At 37.2% G+C, this 19,512-nt stretch overlaps 1 protein-coding gene across 2 annotated transcripts; it reads left to right on the plus strand.

Annotated features, from left to right (window-relative positions):
- Positions 1-1,197: 1,197 nt before the first annotated feature.
- On the plus strand, positions 1,198-17,788 carry zgc:92360 (uncharacterized protein LOC436988 homolog). Of its 2 annotated transcripts, none has more exons than XM_044115614.1 (12): positions 1,198-1,494; positions 1,595-1,710; positions 6,382-6,512; positions 9,123-9,214; positions 9,666-9,748; positions 9,845-9,951; positions 11,491-11,637; positions 13,749-13,832; positions 13,908-13,970; positions 16,313-16,384; positions 17,296-17,527; positions 17,622-17,788. In XM_044115614.1, exons 2-12 carry the CDS (start codon positions 1,623-1,625, stop codon positions 17,648-17,650), a joined length of 1,128 nt encoding a protein of 375 aa, XP_043971549.1. In that variant the 5' UTR covers positions 1,198-1,494; positions 1,595-1,622; the 3' UTR covers positions 17,651-17,788. The 2 variants fall into 2 exon arrangements, with proteins under 2 accessions (XP_043971549.1, XP_043971550.1); XM_044115615.1 differs by having other exon boundaries at positions 1,199-1,316.
- The last annotated feature ends 1,724 nt before the right edge of the window (positions 17,789-19,512 follow it).

Consider the following 19,512-nt stretch of genomic DNA (forward strand, 5'->3'; position numbering starts at 1 on the left):
AAGATGTTATTGTCCTGGTTTCAATCCGTCTGAGCGTTTTTGGAAGGTGGCGAATGTGTCCAAATGACTGAGGGCCCACCTTGTAACTTCCAAGACTTCCAGCATCTGCTGCTAACATCTTGTTCCCAGATACCACAGCACAACTTCAGAGGTCCATCTGCATCCAGACCTCATCCATTCAGGGCTGGTTTGGCACCAAAAGGTTGACCTTCTATGAGATAGTTGGTCATATAGCTAGAAATATGACCATGTTCTATATCTCTCAAGGCCTTTATGAATATATTAGGGGTGCACAATATATTCAAAGTGTTCTGAACATAGCATTTTACATGCCAGTGTAATTTCTAGTCTGTTGTGTCTCATTCTTGACACAGTGGCAATGCCCAAAATGCTAAAGGCTACAGAGGGATGGAAGCACAGATGAGAAACATGAATAAATGTCTATTGATGGGTCAGGCTAAAAAAAAAAAAACAGACTCCCATGAAGCGAGAGCTGGCTCCAACTTTTTTCCCCCTAGATCCAAGAAGGACTGACCAGTGTGAAAAGATGTCCAATATTATCTAATTTAAAGAGAAGCTTTTTGAATAGTGAAACAAACAGCTATTTGTTGATATTTTTACAGTTTAGTGGGGTTTCATCAATACATGCTACCAGCCCTTTAAGAACATTCAGATTTTTTATATATTTGATATATTTTGATAAAATGAGTTTGACACCCCTGGTATAAAACTTCAACGGATATGTATCTGTTTTGACGTCCCAAACTTTAAATACATCTTAAAAAACATAACCCAGTTTTTATGTCTCTTCATTTAAACAACACGAACCCCAAAATATGTCATTACTTGTCTTATTAACCCACAATCATATCAACCCTTTACTTTCTAACATTTCTAAAGACAGAAGTGAAAAATTAATCGATGGCAAAAATGTGGTGACTGTATGGTCTGGTTCACCCACATCCTGTATCATTTTCTCACTTTCAGCAAAGGAAATTACTTATTTAATAGCTGCGTTTACTAACAAACGCGCAGAAATTTTTTATTCTCTGAAAATTACTAAACATTTTCTCTTTTTTTCCCCATCAACATGCAAGCTCGCGTGTTGAGATAAGAGCATTTGCATAGATTTTTACACAGCTGCGGGGAGTGATATGCGATCTAACGGCATAATATGCGGAACAACAGCGTGTTGGAACAACCTCGGCTCTTCACTTCCTAGTGTTGGCGTCTGATTCTCTCCGTTCAACACAAGCAGTCCGGCAGGAGGTAGAGCGCAATCTGTCCGCTGCTCTCACTGCGGGATTACGGGAGAGGTGTGCGATTTGGGAACTGAAAAGTTTGGATTATGTTTCGCTTTTCACCGTGTGACTGGACGGAGAAGCTTTGATTTGCTTTTCCTTCACCTGGAAGCATAAAGTCTGCGCCGCGGCCGCACATCGGGCCTACCTGTGCGGTCTTGTCCTCACCTCAAGGAGGGAGGGCGCGACGCGAGTAGGCATACCTTTTGCCTTATAAATTTCTCTCTCTCTCTCTTCCTTCCTTTCTTTTTGCTCTGCTGCACCCTTTCTCTCTCTCTCTCTCTCTCTACAAGCCGGCGGATAAGGGATCTAAACGCCGAAATGTCGACGAACGAAAGAGCAATCCGAGCTCTTAAAGAGATTCTGCAAAAGCCGGGAAATGACGTCTGCGCAGACTGCGGCGCGCTGGGTAGGTTGTAGAAAATCCGCGTTACCTGTTCCAGTTAAGTGTTTGGTGAATGCCAAGGCATTTAGGGTGCATAGGAAGGTCACAGCTGCCACTAGTTTGAAATCCTGCAGATTGGTGTCTGGTTTGAAAATGTGTGACAAAGAATGCTGGGAATTCAGGAGAAGGGTCTTTAACTAGACCTCAGGTGAAGTTGTGGTGGCTAGTTCTGCTTGGAGCATCCAGAAAAAAAAAAGAAAGAAAGAAAAAGTCATGAGAGTTGAACAAGACTTCACATGCTTGAGTGTAGGGCAGTGCAGGACTTGCACAGAACACACCCTTTTTTTTTTTTTTCCAGCCAAGCCCAAAAAAAGTATGATCTGCCTTTTATTTATTTATTTTTCTCCCATACAGCAAAGAAAATCTGAACATTTAATGCTAAAATCCACTGGAGAAATATAAGTTCACTAATCACGCTGGTCAACAGACAAAAAATATTAACTGGGGTTTTCAGGGTCATTTTGTTGAGTTGAACCCAAAAATCACGTTGGTTTTGCTCAATCAAGTCAACTTTCTGAACTATGGAGCAACATGAGCATCAAATTGCATGACTTGTTCTCTTATCTGGATCGGTTTTCTGAGAATCTGTGATCAACGAGTGATGAGCAGGAGGAGAGATCCCACCAGGACAGAAAAGAGACGGAGAATTTTACACAATGAAGACGTAATGTTCAGTTCACATGTCCTTACCTTTATCAGTGTTTGTTGTTCAACTTACAGAAATCCAAGTTTCTAACATTTAGTTGATGTTCTCTGTTAAAAAAAAGCATTATTTTCTCCTAGAACCTGTTTTTGGATGAGAAATATTCATGAAGTGATGATGTCACAACGATGTCGTCAATGAAATTTCTCTGAATCAAATTAGAACAAACACCAGACCTGATTGAGAACACTGGATGTCATTTTTGTATTCAACACTTCAAAAATAATCCTAATTCGGTTGAAAAAACATAGACAACTTCCAAAAAATGTTTTTATGTAACCCGGTGTAATCATTGGCTGGAACACCAACAGTCATTTGACCGACGGCTCTGAGATGGTGAAGTGTGCCCTGGACATTACACTGAGGACATGGAGAGCAGCGGAGTTGAGCCTGTTTTCATTCAGTGTCATCAACAGAAAGAGAAAAAGGCTGGAAGAGACGATAATAATTAAAATGAGGTTAATAGTTTTAATTTATTGTGCGATTAATTGATTTATTGCCTAATTTGAAATAAGTTATAGAGCCACTAAATACAGAGAAATCTGATGGAATATGATCACTAAAAATATTCCTAATTAAGCAAAAAAAAGTACCTTACTGTAATAAATGCAGTACTCGGTTGGGGCTCCTTTTGCATGAATTGGTGCATCGTAGCATCAAGGCATCCTCATCCTGCTAATGTGTTAGAGAAGATTATCTGAATAGCATCCTTCTGCACTTATTCCCTGTGATTTTCCTTCCACTCAACTTTCCAGAAATTTGTTTGGATGCTAGGTCGGGTGATCGGCCATCTTGTTTCGCAAAGCAGTAACGGTCCACTGGATGACAGTAAAATGTGACCTTTCTGTATTTAAAAATTCTCAATTTTTTAAATAATTAATTTTTTTCTGGAGAACCTGGATTTTTGAGCCGTCGTTGTGTGTAATTAATAATCGCCAGTTTCTTCACGATTCTGTCATGGTTCAGGCGTACGCGGACATTTTTAGCACAGTAGCTTAAAAACGGCTCTAAGAAAGAGATCTAAAATAATATAATAATATCACACGTACTGTTCTGTCCAACACGGCCAATATTTTAAGATGCCAACAGAGAGATAACTATAAACATAAAGTATAAAAACATCTCACTCTCAGCATGTAGCGCCAGCGTGTTGTAAACAAACACAAACTGGATAAATATCCCTTTTGAATCACTGTTGGATCAAAACGTGGGGAAATGAGTTGTACTTTTTGAATTGGAACAATGAAATGAAATGTTTAGTGTTTTATTGATCCATATGGTGTTGACCTTAAAGGTGCACACTTCTCTTCTAGCTACAAAGCCAAAAATTAAAATGAGCTCAACAGTCATGTTCTGTATTTTTTTTTTTAGTTCTATACTAGCTTCTCAACAATAAGCACACTAATTTGCAAAGCAGCAGGTTAGTAAAGCCGTGCCATGGTGAGGATTTATATCACTGCCAGATCGTGATTTCATCTCGGAGTCTGTGTCTTTGAGCAATCTTAAGGAAGTGTACCGGTGCTGGCTGGTCTGATGTACCTTAACGGCCTTCCTTCTTGTTTGTCCTTGAGTGACTAAAGATGGTCACTCTGTGTGGTTTTTAGGAGCATCCAGAAACTTGGATTTAGGAGGCAGTCGGGAATCGGTATTGACCAACCGGCCACATCTAAAACTCCAATCTGCTTGTGACTTATTTGGAAAATTGAAAGAATGTTCTTCCTGCTCAGACATCAATAATTTCTCCTGATAAGGTCGGGGCGGTCTTTCACACACAAAAGGCGTGTTTACTGGCAAGCTGTCGAGATGCGGGTTTTTTGGGGAGGGAGACAAAGCAATGAAAGGATAACGCTCTAAATCTTTTAGCTTAGAGGAACAGAAAACACAAATGAACCTGGAAGATTTCCTGTTTTGTGTGGCATTGTTCCAGGTGAGCCTTACGGTTAGAGTTAAAAGGTTTATTGAGTTTAAGTATTTTATCCTCACCTAGCAACCACTTTGATTTGCTGTCTGGCCAGGCGTGTCACTCCACAATGCTTTTGAAGCGATAACACGGGTGATCAGGAAGAAGTTCTACTAACATAACAACTTTTAGAAATTTATTTTTTTCTTGCTGTCCAGCAGCCCAGAACAGCAACATCTAGTTTATGCTTCACTCAACTCAGAATAGGAATAAAACCTATAAGTTGGAACAAAAAGACCCAGAGAAACTCCTATTAGTTTATAAATTGTGAATTGCTCTTGTTGTTTTGATTTTCTTTTTGCTTTTCTTTGAAAAGCACTTTGAAATGCCTTGTTGCTGAAAATGTGCTATATAAAATTACCTTACCGAAATTTTCCCCCCCTTTTCTTAGTAAAAAATTCATATTGAGTTCATGTGATCCTTCATGTTTTAACATTAGATTTGGTGCATTGCTCTCGCTACATCTTGATTTTATTTCATTGAATTAAAGCATATCAAAAACATCAAACACTAATTTTTCTGGAAAAATACACATAAACAATAGGACTGGAAGTACAATGCATCTAGAAAGTCTTCAAAAGGCCTCAGTTTTCCCACATTTTATGTCCCAACCTCATTCCAAATAGTGTTGGTCTAATTCTGCACACAAATTATGACAATGTGGGAGGAAAAAAAAGCTTTTGAGTGTTGTGCAATTTCATTAAGATGAGCTTAGTGAGTAGCGTGTATGTAAATATGATTGGCAGCACTAAGACCCTCCTCCTGGCTCTGATTGGTTGTTTTTGGTTTTCACTGGGAGAAGGCAGAGGAGCTCAACTTTGTTCACAGATTGTGTTTTTCATACCAAACTGTCACAACATAGTGACAGTTTTATTATATATGTTTAAAAAATGTATTGTTACGACCCGTCTAGGCGCGGCCAGATCGCAACAGATCCCAAGCAACCAACACACAAAGTTGAACAGTTTATATGATATTTATTTTAAAGAGATGTATGTTCAATTTACAAGGAGTTGAGCGTATAACCTCGGAGTGAGCTAACGCCGAAAACAACAAACAAAAAAAACTATCTGAATATAAACCAACTTACCTAATTAAAAGTAAATAAACCAAATGACAAAAACTTACCTCCCTAACTAAAAAAAAACAGGAGAAAACTAAGAAAACAGAAACGACAGCTCACTCCTACAAACTCCGAAACGTTACAAACAGTGTGGTCGATAGGGATGGGCCGAGGATGGAACCCCAGGAAGTCCGCGTCACCAGCTTTTATCCGTCCTCTCCGGGAAGCGACCAATCGGACGTCCCCCGTCGTCCTCCAGGCACCAATCAAATAAGAAAAAAAAAAACTGCATACTCAGGTACATAATTAGGTCAAACGACCCCAGTCGTAACAGTATAAAAGTTACATACTGCAGCTTTAAGTCCAATTGAATGAAAATGTCTGACGGGCGTCTGCCTTATGGAGGCTGAGAAATACTGCAAAGAAGAATGAACCAAATCGTCTAAATGAAACTGTGACATCATTTTCAAAAAGGCTGTAATTACTGCCAAAGGTGGCTCAACAAAGTATTAAGCAAAGGTTGTAAATATTTATCCAAATATTATTTTTTTTAAATTTACTTGTTTATTTTTGTTTTTCTCTTTTTAACCAGTTTGCAAACTGCTCTAGATATTTTTTTTTTCTTACATTGTTATGGGGCGTTAGTGTGTCGAATTTTGAGGAAATAGATTAATTTAACAGTATTTGAAGTGAGGTTATAGCATTACAAAACTCTGAAAAAACATGAGGAACATTGAGTACTTTTCAGGCGTACTGTATCTCTACCATATAATTTAGCGATGGTAACACTTACATCTTACACCTGAGCTTTAAATTGTAATATCTAGAATCTCCTTTTGTACGTAAAGCGCAGGGACTCTATTCTGTTTTGATCTTTTCTCTCTTTTTTGACTTTCTAACCTGCGGCAGATCCGGGCTGGGGCTCCTGCACCCTTGGTGTGTTCATCTGTCTGGATTGCTCTGGAATCCATCGCAACATCCCTGAAATCTCCAAAGTCAAGTCCCTGAGACTGTCCCACTGGGAGGACCAGGAGGCTCAGGTGAGAGGTCAAAACCAGCAACTCCCAGTCTCATCTGTTACAATGTCTTTTTTTTTTTGTTTTTTTTTAGGAAAAAAAGTATGTAAGAAAGTAAGTAAAGAGGTGAATTTATAGAGGAAGAATAAAACATGTATATATTTGTGCTAAAAAAAGACAAACTAGTTTTTCAATTTCATAATGTGCTGTTTATTTTGACTGGCTCTACAAAGTATTAGCTCTGCTGCTCCATTTTAAAAAAATATTTCCAGTAAATGCTACAACGTTCTATTCATGACTGCGTCCAGGATAAATATGTTCAGAAAACTGCACTTAGGGACTAATTTGTAAATTCTCCAAATTTCCCAGCTGAGTTCTCTTGTTTTTTATTTTTTTATTTTTATGAAGGCTTGGGTTTTCCTGTGTGGGGAGCCATTTTACAAATTTACAAAAAAATTTAACTGGTTATCAGTAGTTGTACTTTTATCTATTGATGCTATAACACAGTGAGTTTCCAGAAAGTGAGTTGGAAGGCTAAAAGCTAGCTTTACAGTCGTATTAGCTAATTTGAACAACTTAAAACTCAAAGGGAAAAACAGCATAACTATATAATGTTATATTAGCAAATAATAGAGATTAAGTTTATCAACGTTGCCTTAGCTGAACGATGTACATGTTGCTGTACCAAAGTTACACTGCCTTTTAATAATCTATTGTATTCAACGGATGCTAGCATTTTAAATGTCTAAAATTAGCTAAAACTTGAGTCTGTCTGGCTAGTTCTTAGCTTTGCTCTTCCCTCAGGATTTTTCACTTTTGTTTGCTGGTTTTATTATTTATCTAGCAGGGACAACGTGTAAACACATTATTCTTCACAAAAATGTATCAATTGGAGAATTGCACCAGATTAAGCTCAAAGATACTTTTCATCTGTAGGTTGTATGGCGGGTCATAACAACAATAAAATACTTTCAACATGTGTTTATTCCATCTATAGCTATTGACGGCAAACATTTTTATCAATTTATAACCATTTTGACAATTCTTCAATCTACAATTTAAATTAATTTGATCAATTTACATTGCAAATAGTCAAGGTTTAATGTTGATTATGCTAATTTCCTAGTATTTGCGTTCTGATCTTTTGGGAGAAATCGGGCCGATCGAGGCATAATTTTAGAATATCTACGTCATTGTGATATGAACTTAACTTCACTCATACAAATCTAACAGATAATTTGAATCTCTTCAGCTTCATTGGAAGGATGCATATGGTGGTGAGAGGGAAAGAAAGTTGCTAGTTACTTCTTCTTGTGTGCTTTTGATTTTATTTCTTTTCGATCTTGTTGTTTCAAGTTCACACTCGGGTAGCTTAGTGTAGTCAATGTACAGACATATTTTACTTATGATTTCAGGATCCCTCTTGTTGTGTCATAGATTTTCTATTAGAACTGTTTCTACACAAAAAGACAGAAATATGTAGCAGTAAAGATTTTGGCAAAGGTAGAGCATGCCATGCAAGTTAGATATTAAAGATTTGTGTTGACTAACAAATCAAAACATACAGCTTCTGAATGTCCACACTAAAGTAAATGAAGTGAAAAAGAATTAAATCCTACTTTTATGCACTCTTATGGTAATTTAATGGTTATTTGTTATGGCAAATAAAAAAAAAACACATAACCCTTTAGGTATGGTAAATAAAATAAAAAAAACTTTAAAGGACTAATAAAACCCACAGAACAATGATTATTTTTCAGATTAAACCAGGACTTCAGAAATATATTAACTGTGGCAGTATTATTGTACAATGATTTTTTTTAAGCTTTACATCATGTTATAATGTTATTCCCTCATCAAAAACATATTTGGAGTTTTGCCTTAATTTTTCCATGCATGTTTGACAATCTCTAGTCTCCCATGGCAACCATTCAGCTGTGCAAAACTCCTGGTTAGACCTAGCCCCGCCTTCAAGATGAAGCCCCGCCTTCAAGATTAAGCTCCGCCTTCAAGATTAAGCTCCGCCTTCAAGATGAAGCTCCGCCTTCCAAGCTTCTGCATTACAGAGCATCCCTGCACTATGACTTTCCCCCTTGGCTCCTTCAGACTAGCCAGCTGAAATTAGCAAACAGCTTTTGAAACTGCTGAGTTCATTATAGGAGCTACTTCTCAGAGCAATGCTGGTAAAAATACTGTTAAACAGTTAATAGAGGAGCCATGTTGTGATGCCTTCCTGGAGGCAAAGTTTCAGAAAGAACAGGAGTTTTTTTTTTAAAGAGACAGAGGTTCAATTTCAAGATGTTAAATATCAAAGGAAACTTTCTTTTTTTTGGCCACAGTGGCCTTCATTTGACAGTGAAATGACAGGAAAGAGGGTAATGAGAGATGGGGGGGAAACCATGCGGCAAAGGTTTCCAGGCTGGGAATCAAACCTGCGACAGCCTCGTCGAGGACTAAGGCCTCCAAACGTGGGGCGTTCTAACCCCCTGCACCACCACAGCGCGCCCCGTCAGAATTTATTTTGCCTAATGTGTCCTCCTGTTATTGTTCTGTTCATTCATGTGCTGGGGTGTCATTTGTACTTTAATACTGTCTTTTTTTCTTTGTGTGTGTGTGTGTTTGTGTGTGAGATAGTTCATGGCTGAAAATGGAAATGAGCTAATGAAGGCAAAATATGAGGCGAATGTTCCTGCCTACTACTACAAACCAACCCACAAGGACTGCCAGTGAGTAACCACAGCTCCACATGCCAACTATCAGAGCTTGAGTAACATTGTACCAAATGGATGTGATCTCTGAATGTGTGGCTTTTCACGTGGATGGTCTTGTCGCTCCACAGTGCCTTACAAAAATTTTGGTTTAAAAAAAATGCACCCAAAAAAAAAAAAAATGCTCGCACATGTCTTCGCTCCTCTTTAAAAGCATAAAGTTTCATTTCATTTCCTTTAATTTGACAACTCTGACTAAAATGCAGAGGAAATGTTATCAATAAACACGTCTTTGCTTTGGTGTACGACTGCGCGCATATTTGTGAGTTTTATTGAGATGTCAACTTGACCTCTAAAAGACCTTTAAGGTTAATATGACAAGGAAAACATTACATAACCTCAGTCCATTTACCGTTTGATCGATTAGCTTTCTTAAGTGTCTCTTTCCATTTTGTTCGTGTTTGCTCAGGGTGCTGAGAGAGCAGTGGATCAGAGCGAAGTACGAGAGGAAAGAGTTCTCGAAACCTGGGAAGAGCTTGACGTATGAATCAGGTGAGCGCGCACAAACCCTCACAGGAACTGTTAAAAAAAAAAGAAATTAAAAAATTCCCTTGGGCTTGAATAATCACGTTTGCTTGCATCCTGCAGAAACGAGAGAGGGCACGTTGCTGAAAAGGGGGCGGGACAAGGGGCAGTTTCTGAGCAGGCGATTCGTCCTTTCTGAAAGAGAGGGCAGTCTGAAGTACTACACCAACGTAAGTTCATGAGAATCCAGTTCGGTATAATGACGGAAAACCTTAATGCACATTCTGCTCTAGTCTACACCCACTATACAAATACCCCTAAATATAAAAGATTTTAAATTTAATGATTTCTGTATGATTTACGGTTTGGTCTCTCACATATTCAGTCCAACTGAATTCCAGGTTAACTGGACTGAACTGACGGCAAAGGCAGCAACATGAGTATGTGTGTTCCGGTTTATCATATATAGTTATCTGATGTCTATTATTACAAACAGCCTTTTGTGATCTGAATATTTGACAAACTGATACCACTGCAATGATGGCTATAATCAATCAACTGTCATAGATTGAAAAACCTTCACGCTCTGCGCACATAAAATTTTATTATTAAGAACATCCATGTAGCCAATTTTTGCGTTTGCACAGCCAATTTATAAAAACATAGAAAGCAGAACAACGGTGGCCTCTGATTTTCTTAACCAATGGTTGTAAAACGTTTGACGTAACTGGGTAAGGGAATTATAAGTTTTCCAAGTGTCACCATACCGACAAGAATCTGGAAACAGAGTTTTAACATGACTTGTACTTTTTCAGTTTGCTGAAAAGGCAAAAACAACAACAAAAAATCCAAGGAACTGGGTTATTGGTTGAAGGATACTGTTTAATTGTGTTCCTTCTTGAATGGACAAATGTTAGAGGTGAATTGTTTTCAACTTTGTTTTTTTTAATGGTATTGAATCTTGTCACTGAGTAGATCAGTAATCTCAAAACAGGATTTGAAACAGAGCAGCTCAAATAATCACCAGCAGTTGTTTCTGTTTCATTAGCTGCATCGCCGCTTTTCGGCTGTATTGAAATTGGCGCATTTCGCTAAAACTGAGATGAAAACACTTTTTTTCACATCACACGAGTCACGTGGCCAACAATCGGATGTTACTACTGCTGGAAAAGACAAAGAGGTCAACAAGAAGTGGCAGGAGGAGGATGACGCTGCATGATTTAAAAAAAACAAAAAACAAAAAAAAACTTATTATTTGAACAAACTTTATTTATGTTTGATTTTAATTAAGTTTCTCTTTTTAAAGGAAGCTCCACAACTGCAAAATTGTATTTATTTATTTTTTTACATTGGCGTAATATGAAAAAGGATTTTGCACACAGTTGTAAAGGAAACGCATGTATTGACATGCAAGTTTGTCTGGGAAGTTCTCAAAGTTTTGTCTGGGAAAAGCTTTTCTTTTTTTTTTTTTTTTTCTTTGCTTGTTTCTAAATAGTTCAGCTCCAAAGTTGACTGATCTATATTTAGCTTGAGCTGGGTCTGGTCATGATGCCACAGTTGGGCGCCATGGCAGCAGACAAGAGGGATTTGAGTAATTATATGACGGTCAGTTTGTAGCGACATTCGTCTGCCATTTGCAACCTGCTAAGCGCGCTTGGACTTAACCTCCACTTGCACTGCCTTCTGCCTCTCGCTTAGTCACATTTAAATAAAGCAACATTCAGCAAACTGTACTTAGAGTTTTAATAACCCTCCCCTGATTGGTTTAGGCTAAGGAGCCCAAAGCAGTGATTAAGGTGGACACTATCAATGCGACATTCCAGCCAGAAAAGATCGGAAATCCCAACGGCCTGCAGATCACCTACCTCAAAGACTACAGCACCCGGAATATCTTTGTGTATCACGACAGTGGCAAGGTGAGAATCACACACACTTGGTGTTTTTCTGTTTAGTAACGTCTGTAAAACAAAAGCCTGACTTGAACGAATCTTTCAGTGTCTGGCAGTTCGATTCAGAAACAATTTTTAACTCGGAAACCAGTTATTTCTATTCAGGTGGAATCGAAAAAACTGAGGTTCTGTTTAAATCATGTGACTGACGAGAGGAAAAGGCAATGTGGAAAAAAAATTATATATATATAATATTTATTTTATTAAGAAATTTTACACTGAACGGTTTCAAAATCGTACTTTTCTTTATATTTAGGGAAAAATAGGTTTGTGTGTAAAATTCTGTAGCTTAAATTATCAGCATTAAATTTGCTTTGCCGGCCAGCTTTTTCTTAAACAACAACAAAAAACCTTTTGAGCATTTTGAACTGATTCAGAAATGCCAGGACTAGGAATTGTGATTCTCTGTGGAATCACTTTTTTTTTTCTCCACCTCCATTAAACAATGTAAAGTATAATTTAAATTATTTGTTATCTGTCTAGATAGATGTGATGAATATGCTTTCTAACCATCTCTCCGGTACTGTTGAAGAATCGTTTGTGCCAGTCTTTGCTTCCCGGTGGAATCCATTATCAGATGACATTCAAGCATCACATCTATCATTCTCTGTCATCCAGAAACAGTGGAGTATATTGAGCAGTCCCGTGTTTCGGTGCGATTTATTTGCTGCCGTCTGTCACCCGGGACTGAGGAGTTTGCAGTAAAATCAGATCAGTGTCATTGCATTAGCAGCGATCTGCAGCGTTGTTTGGCTGATTTTCTACTTCAAGGAGCGTTCTAGTGGAATAAAGTGGCACACCAAGCTTTCCTTTAACCCATTTTCTCCCTTTTTTTAAATCTGTGAGTTAGCGAGTTTGTGACAGCTTCAATTGTGATTGCAGTTTCAAATATCAAAACCACTTGGGCTTGCCTGAAATGTTTTTATATATATATATATATATATATTAGTTCTAATTAGTTTTAATCAACTTGCACTGATTATGTTAATCAGACTTGTTTTGTGCTTGTTGTCTTTATTAATAACCAGCTAGGAGTGTCACCATAAATTTTGCTCTACAATACATTGCCCCACAAGTTATCACGATAAACGACAATATTGTTGTTTTGAGACCATTTTCAAGTGATATAACGGTGACGGCAAAGTAATGCAGGAACACATTCTTAAATAGAAATAAGCATTAAGTTCTAATGAACATTTGACAATGGAGCTGGAAAACAGAAGATGGAGAAAACAGAAGAATGAGAAATTATGCAATTTAGTAAGAAATAAAATCCAAAATTGCTCATTGTTGGCAAATTCAGCCTTCGTACCCTGTATTGTGGGTCCATGGAGAAATATTTAGTAACAAAATGTTGAGGGTGAGTAAAAAATTTGCGGTGAATCATTAAATCTCCAGTGAATAAATCCCCCAATTTCCTTAATCACATGAAAACCCAATCTTCTCTACCTCCACAAAGGCTTGGTGCCACAAAATTTTCACCAAAATTCTCACCTTTTGCTGCAATTACAATAATAAAATGTATTTCATTGGAATTTATGTCATACACCAATATGAAGTAGTGCATAACCGTAAAGTGAAGTGGGGGGCGAATGATTTTTAGTTTTTCAAACCTCCCTTTTTAATTTGACACCTTTTTAGTTTTAAAACCTGGTGTAGTTGTGTTTACAGGTAACTTAATTATTTAACAGAGTCTATATGTGTGCAACGTTGCCTAGGAGTCGATGTGAAGAAGCCAGATGTTTGGTAAAGAAAATTATTGAGCAATCGGCATCATAAAAACCAAGGAACAGAAAAAAAGTCGTGGAGAAACTTGGCCATGTGGAGTTATTGAGACATTTCACAGAGACTCTTTTCAATCCATTACCTGAAAATCACAAGAGTGTGGCACAACTGGAAATATACACAGATGGATACCAGATGTGTTCACTGACCGGCGTACCAAGACAAACTTTAATCATATATCTGGTTTTTGGCCCAAATGTTAAACACTATGTGTAAATGAATGCCTTAAAATTTTCATTCTTGGCTTACTGTTAATGTTTTCACTTCTCTGTTATTTTTATTTTTATTTTCAGGAAATTGTTGACTGGTTTAATTCAATCCGTGCCATTCAGCTTCAGTATCTAAGAGTGGCCTTTCCCGGCGCAACTGATGCTGAGGTAGACGCATCAACCTTTCCTAATAACAGTTTCTCAATGTTGACCATACTGAGAAACGTCGTGATTCTCTTTCAGCTCGTACCCAAACTTACTCGAAACTTTGTCAAAGAAGGATACATGGAAAAAACCGGCCCCAGGGTAAGTAAATCTACTGCTGCTTGCCTGTACATGTGCACAGCTGCAACTCCTCCACCATAACTTGTTTATTTTGCTTTACTGATTTAACCAGCACAACAAAAGCCTCTTACTATCCCCCCCTCCAAAAAAAACTAAAAATCGATTTTCCTCATTTTATTTTCTCAAATTAGATTTTTCTTTAAAAAATTTTTACCTCTAAATTTTTGCATGACTTTTTTGTTAATTATAGAAAGCGACCTTTTCTGTACTCCACAAGCAATGAGCGTTTGTTTTTATTCTTATTTGTGGTCTATTTCTTATCTCTGTGACTGCAAGGAAACTGGAGAGTTCAGTTAAATTGTGTCCAATTTGTGATGCAGCCTTAGTGTGTCAGACTGATCCCGCCTTCCTTTAGGATCAGTATTTAACAAGATAAACACATGTCTATGTCCCACTTTTATTTCAGCTCGTCTGTCCCTAATTGGAAAAAACAAAAAAGAAACAACATGGCTGAAAGGTTAACTCGGCTGTCAGTGTGACTGATTTTTACCTGTCTGACTGGATGGCAGACGGCTGAGCAAACCTGCCTTATCAACTTTCCTCCATCTGGGGAAATGAAGGGCTTCCTTGTGAGAACTCGCTTAAATCTCATCTCTCAAGTACAAACGCGGAAGGCAGATATGCACCATGCAAATAAACAAAGAGTCGTTTGTAAGGATTTGTGTAAACACATAGGTATGTACCAGTACCGGCACATGCCTGCGTTGGTTAAATCGGCCCAAACGTCTCGTGTTTTAGTTTAGTCAGAATTAGCTAAATTATTTCCATGAATGCCACAGTAATATTTCAGGGATTTATTTCTTAATATCTGCAAAATCAGAAGTTTACATTCCTTTCCTCTGTATTTGGCAACATTGACTTGGGTCAAACCTTTAGGGTTAGGGTCAGTCAGGTTTGTAGGCTCTCTGAAATATACCCATAAATTCTCTAAAGGATTTTGAACTTTGTTGTCCTTAAGCTGCTTCGTAACCACTTTGGTTGCAAGCTTGGGGTCATTGTCCATTTGTCTGTGTCCAAGCTTCAGATGTTGCTTCAATATTTCTACATAATGCACTTTCCTCATCATCATGGCATCTGTTTTCTGAAGTGCACCAGACCCTCCTCCAGCAAAACGATCCTAAAACCTGATACTGCCAACCTCCTTACTTCACAGATAAGATGATACAAGCATCCCGGTTTTTCCTCCAAACGTAACGATCCTCATTATGGCCAAACTGTTCCGCTTTAGTTTCATCAGACCATACGACCAAAAATGAAGATATTTGTCACTGATCACCTGTAAACTGCTTTCTGGATTTTATTTATTTATTTTATAAAGGCTTCTTCCTGTCAGCCCATTTCGGTGTAGAACACGTTTCACTGTGGATGATGTTTTACCAGCTTCAGCATCTTCACAAGGCCTTTGGCTTTGGTTCAGTTTGTACATTTCGGGCCAAAACTCATTCAGAATGATGGCCGGACGTTTCCCATCGTGTCTACACTTGTATATAATTGTTCAAACAAAGGAACGCAGCAACTTCTAGAAATTGTTCCAAACGATGAATCAAACTTTTTTTTGTCTTCCTGATGTCTTGACTTTCCCCATTATGTCAGGAAAAAAAAGAAAACAGTGTGTTTTAAGGTGTGGCCTTAAAACGTGTGACACCAATTAGCTCAAATGACTCAGTTAACCTGTCAGAAGTTTCCAAAGTCATTTTCTCCTCATTGTTTAAATACATAGAAATCATCATTGTGTATATGAACTTTTGCACTTGCAGACATTAATAAATGAACATCTGAAATATTTTCTCTCATTACTGCAGCAAATAGAAATCATTTTGGTAACTCTAACTGGCAGAAAACGAGAAGTTTGGTCTGATTTAACTCCAGACAATCAGGAAAAATAAATATCTTTTTATTCTGTGTGTGTATGCGGCGTAGGCAGATGAAATGACTCACTAACCTGCTGCCTTTTGAGTTTGTTTAGTTGCATTTGAATTAATTCATGAGTTAGATGCGTTTTGGCATGAGCCCACAGGCAAAATGTGAGGAAAGCAATCAATCTCTCAATATTTAGAGATGTTCTCCGAAAGAACTCCAGTGGAAAGCCCTTGCCGCTGTCACCAATCATCGATTGACGGTTTGACAGAAAGAATTTAGAGCTCTAAATTCTTCTTTTCTCTTTTCCAAACCAGCCAGCACATTCTGGAAACAAACCAGAGCACGGCGTGCTTCGGTTTAAAATGCACAGACAGTGCTGTCGATGTGAGCACAATGCCTTACTGATTCTGTTTCTGGTTGTGTTTCCCCGTTCGTCTACGTAGCAAACAGAAGGCTTCAAGAAGCGCTGGTTCACACTGGATCAGAGACGGCTGATGTACTTCAAAGATCCACTGGTATGAGAGTCTGTTCACACACACGCCGGTTCATCTGCAGCCGTACAGAATCATAGCAAGTGAATGGTTTCAATCTTTGAATTTTTTTCATTTCGCAAAAGTAATTTTGAACTATTCTTTTATGTTTTATAACAGGACTTTAAGAACAACATTCAAAATTTTTAATATACTGAGTCATGTTGCAGTGCGGTTAACCATTGGCTAGAAAACAGGGTTTGATGGTACTTTTCCATGATTTGAACCTGTTCTGTAACCAGGTTTCTGTAGTTTTCACAAAACTGAGTCAAAATGGATGAAAAAAAAAAAAAGAATTTTAATTCAATTTTTGGAAAAATGTTTCGGAACCTGTAGTCGAGGTTTAAAACATCGTTAATTGGAATTTATCTTGACAAAGATAAATAATATTTTTTTTTGAAGACATTTATCACGATAAGTGATGAGCGATACGATAAATGCCCACACCTAGTCAGAACAAATTCAACATGATTACAAGGTTGGCATTTTACAGTGGTGTGTAAACGTGATTCCTTCCTGATTTCCTTTTATTTATTTATTTTTTTGAATGTCACATTTCAGTGTCTCATAGCAATAACCAATTTTAAAGACAATACCAGTTAGTTTGCCTTAAATAAAGTGCACTAAGATATTTACACTAGAAAAGTTTTGCAGCATATTTTTGCTTTAATCATAACGAAGGTATTGTTATAAAATAAAACTGGAAATACTTTTCTACTATATTCACTCTCATTGTGTGAAAATCCTACCAGGTATATAAAAATGAAATTGATTCATTAATAAAATAAGAAAAATGAACAGTAGTTTGCTAAAAAAAAAAAGCTTACTGGAGATGACTAAAACAAAATGTTTTCTATAATGTTTGCTCTTTTCTTCTATTTTGCCTGTGTTTGAAGGATGCCTTCGCTAAAGGTGAGGTATTCCTGGGGAACAATGACAACCATTACAGTGCTTCTGCCGGCTTACCGGCTGGGACCCACTGCAACGGCGCTTGGCAATATGGCATCACTATAGAAACACCTGACCGCTCCTTCCTGTTTACATGCGAGACGGAGAGTGACCAACAGGATTGGCTGAAGCACTTCAAGAATGTCATGAACACTCAGATGTCCCCTCAGGATTACACAAGTAAGGATTCAGATTTGTCTAATGCTTTGTAAAAATGATTTCATTAGCTGCCAGGAGGTTTACATTAACTTGTGATTTTTGTTTGTGTTCAAAGTGGAGGCCTTGTTAAAGCACCGACACTGACAGACCTGCGGCCGTTTCTCCCCTCAACACCCACCATCAGTCTGACAGGCCCAACACCGACCCTGCTACTCACAAGCTGGCGCACGTCACATTATCCCAAAAATGTGGACTTCTGAATTAAAAGTGAGAACAAATTTACCAAAGCATTGTCTGAGAGGGTTAACTGTGCTTTAATTTTGATACCACTTTTTTTTCTTTTTCATCTAGTATCATGAAAGCTTCTTACCGTAGAACAAAGTTAGTTACGTGTCCCAAGTCTGTCACAAGGACACGTTTTCTATTTTTATTTCTTGTGGCTTATGGCTAATGGTGAATCATATAATAATAATAATAATAATAATAATAATAATAATAATAACATGCAACAATAAACTGTTGTGTGAAACGTTGACACTAGTAATTAATTGAATCCATAAAAGTATATTCCATCTAGCTAACTCTCTCTCTCTGTCCATCTGTCTATCAAGCTACAAAGCAAGCTAGTTATTTTTGTAGCTAACTAGCTATTCTTTTAGCTAGCTAGTTGACTATTTTTCCAGCTGGCTTTTTTTTTTTTTTTTTTTTTTTTTTTTTTTTTGGCTAAATAGGTATTTTTCTAGCTAACTAGCTTAAATTATGTGATGGTAAAAGATGCTTTTTTTCCTATTGTGTCAGCTATTTCTGCCCAAGTATTTATGTTTTGAATTTGTAATTTCTTTTTTCTGCTAGTAAAGTTTTAGGTATGTGCACGGTTATGGGAAACACTATGGTCAAAGCTTTATAGATACCCAAATGTTGGATCTTTTTTTAGCTGCTGTGGTTACGAGGCTTGGTATTCTGTACAGTAAATTACAGAAAAAGATTTCTTATTTGCAATGTTCCTATGGGTCGAAACGTTGTCATTTATCAGAGGAGAAAAAAAAAAACAATCATATTATTTACTTAGCAGAATTTTAATTTTCTAATTGTAACGTATACCTATATTTTTTTGATTACATTTCCCAAAAGATCAGATTTTCTGTCACTTTTTTTAATTCAAAAAGACATATGCATACTTTTTATAGTATTTTTTACAAAAAAAGTACATATGGAAGCCAATTTAAAAATGTATTTTGAGCAAGGTGCTGAAAACAACTCCAGCAGTTGTATGGCTTTATTAAAACTAAAAAATTTTACAAATTTATTTCATAAAATCAAAATTTAGGATTTTATTTTATGATCGATCTGTTGCTTAAAGTTCAAAAACATTTAAGGCCTAATCTCAAGTTTACAAAATATATACAACTCTAGATATTGATGAGGATGTACTATCTTTTTACCATGGCTGTTACTGTCGCCTTTTCATTTTGTGATTTCTCTGTATTTTCAAAATGTACTCATCTCAGTTTGATTTCCATTAGAAGTATTTTCTTAACTCACAATTGCTAACTTGCAAAAACTTTTGACTAATAAAAATCTGATTACTCAAAAAAAAAAAAGAAATCTGTGTATAATCTGTGCTTTTAAATTCACGAAAAAACAGTTCAAGATGTAAAAAGTAACTGAAACCCAAATTAACTTTTTTGCTAGTAAACTGAATAAATTGGGCCGCACGTAACTTTTCTACAGAATGTTTTTCACATATTTGTCTGGCCTTAATGGCTCTTTATTGTTCTTGAACATTCTGACCAATTTCCTTTCAACTGATGAAGACAATTTGGGTTAGCTGACTGAACCTTTAACATGACACACACACCAAACAACCCTGACTTTAAACCTACTGAAATTGTTTGAGCTATATTAATCCACACAAGTTGAGCCCATGCAAAGAAATCACCCAGTTTAAATAACCTCTATATGTCAAGAATATTGGTCAAATGTTTGTATGAAATTATGCTTGAAAC

Source organism: Gambusia affinis, linkage group LG04 (genome assembly GCF_019740435.1).
Source record: "Gambusia affinis linkage group LG04, SWU_Gaff_1.0, whole genome shotgun sequence".
Taxonomy (NCBI): domain Eukaryota; kingdom Metazoa; phylum Chordata; class Actinopteri; order Cyprinodontiformes; family Poeciliidae; genus Gambusia; species Gambusia affinis.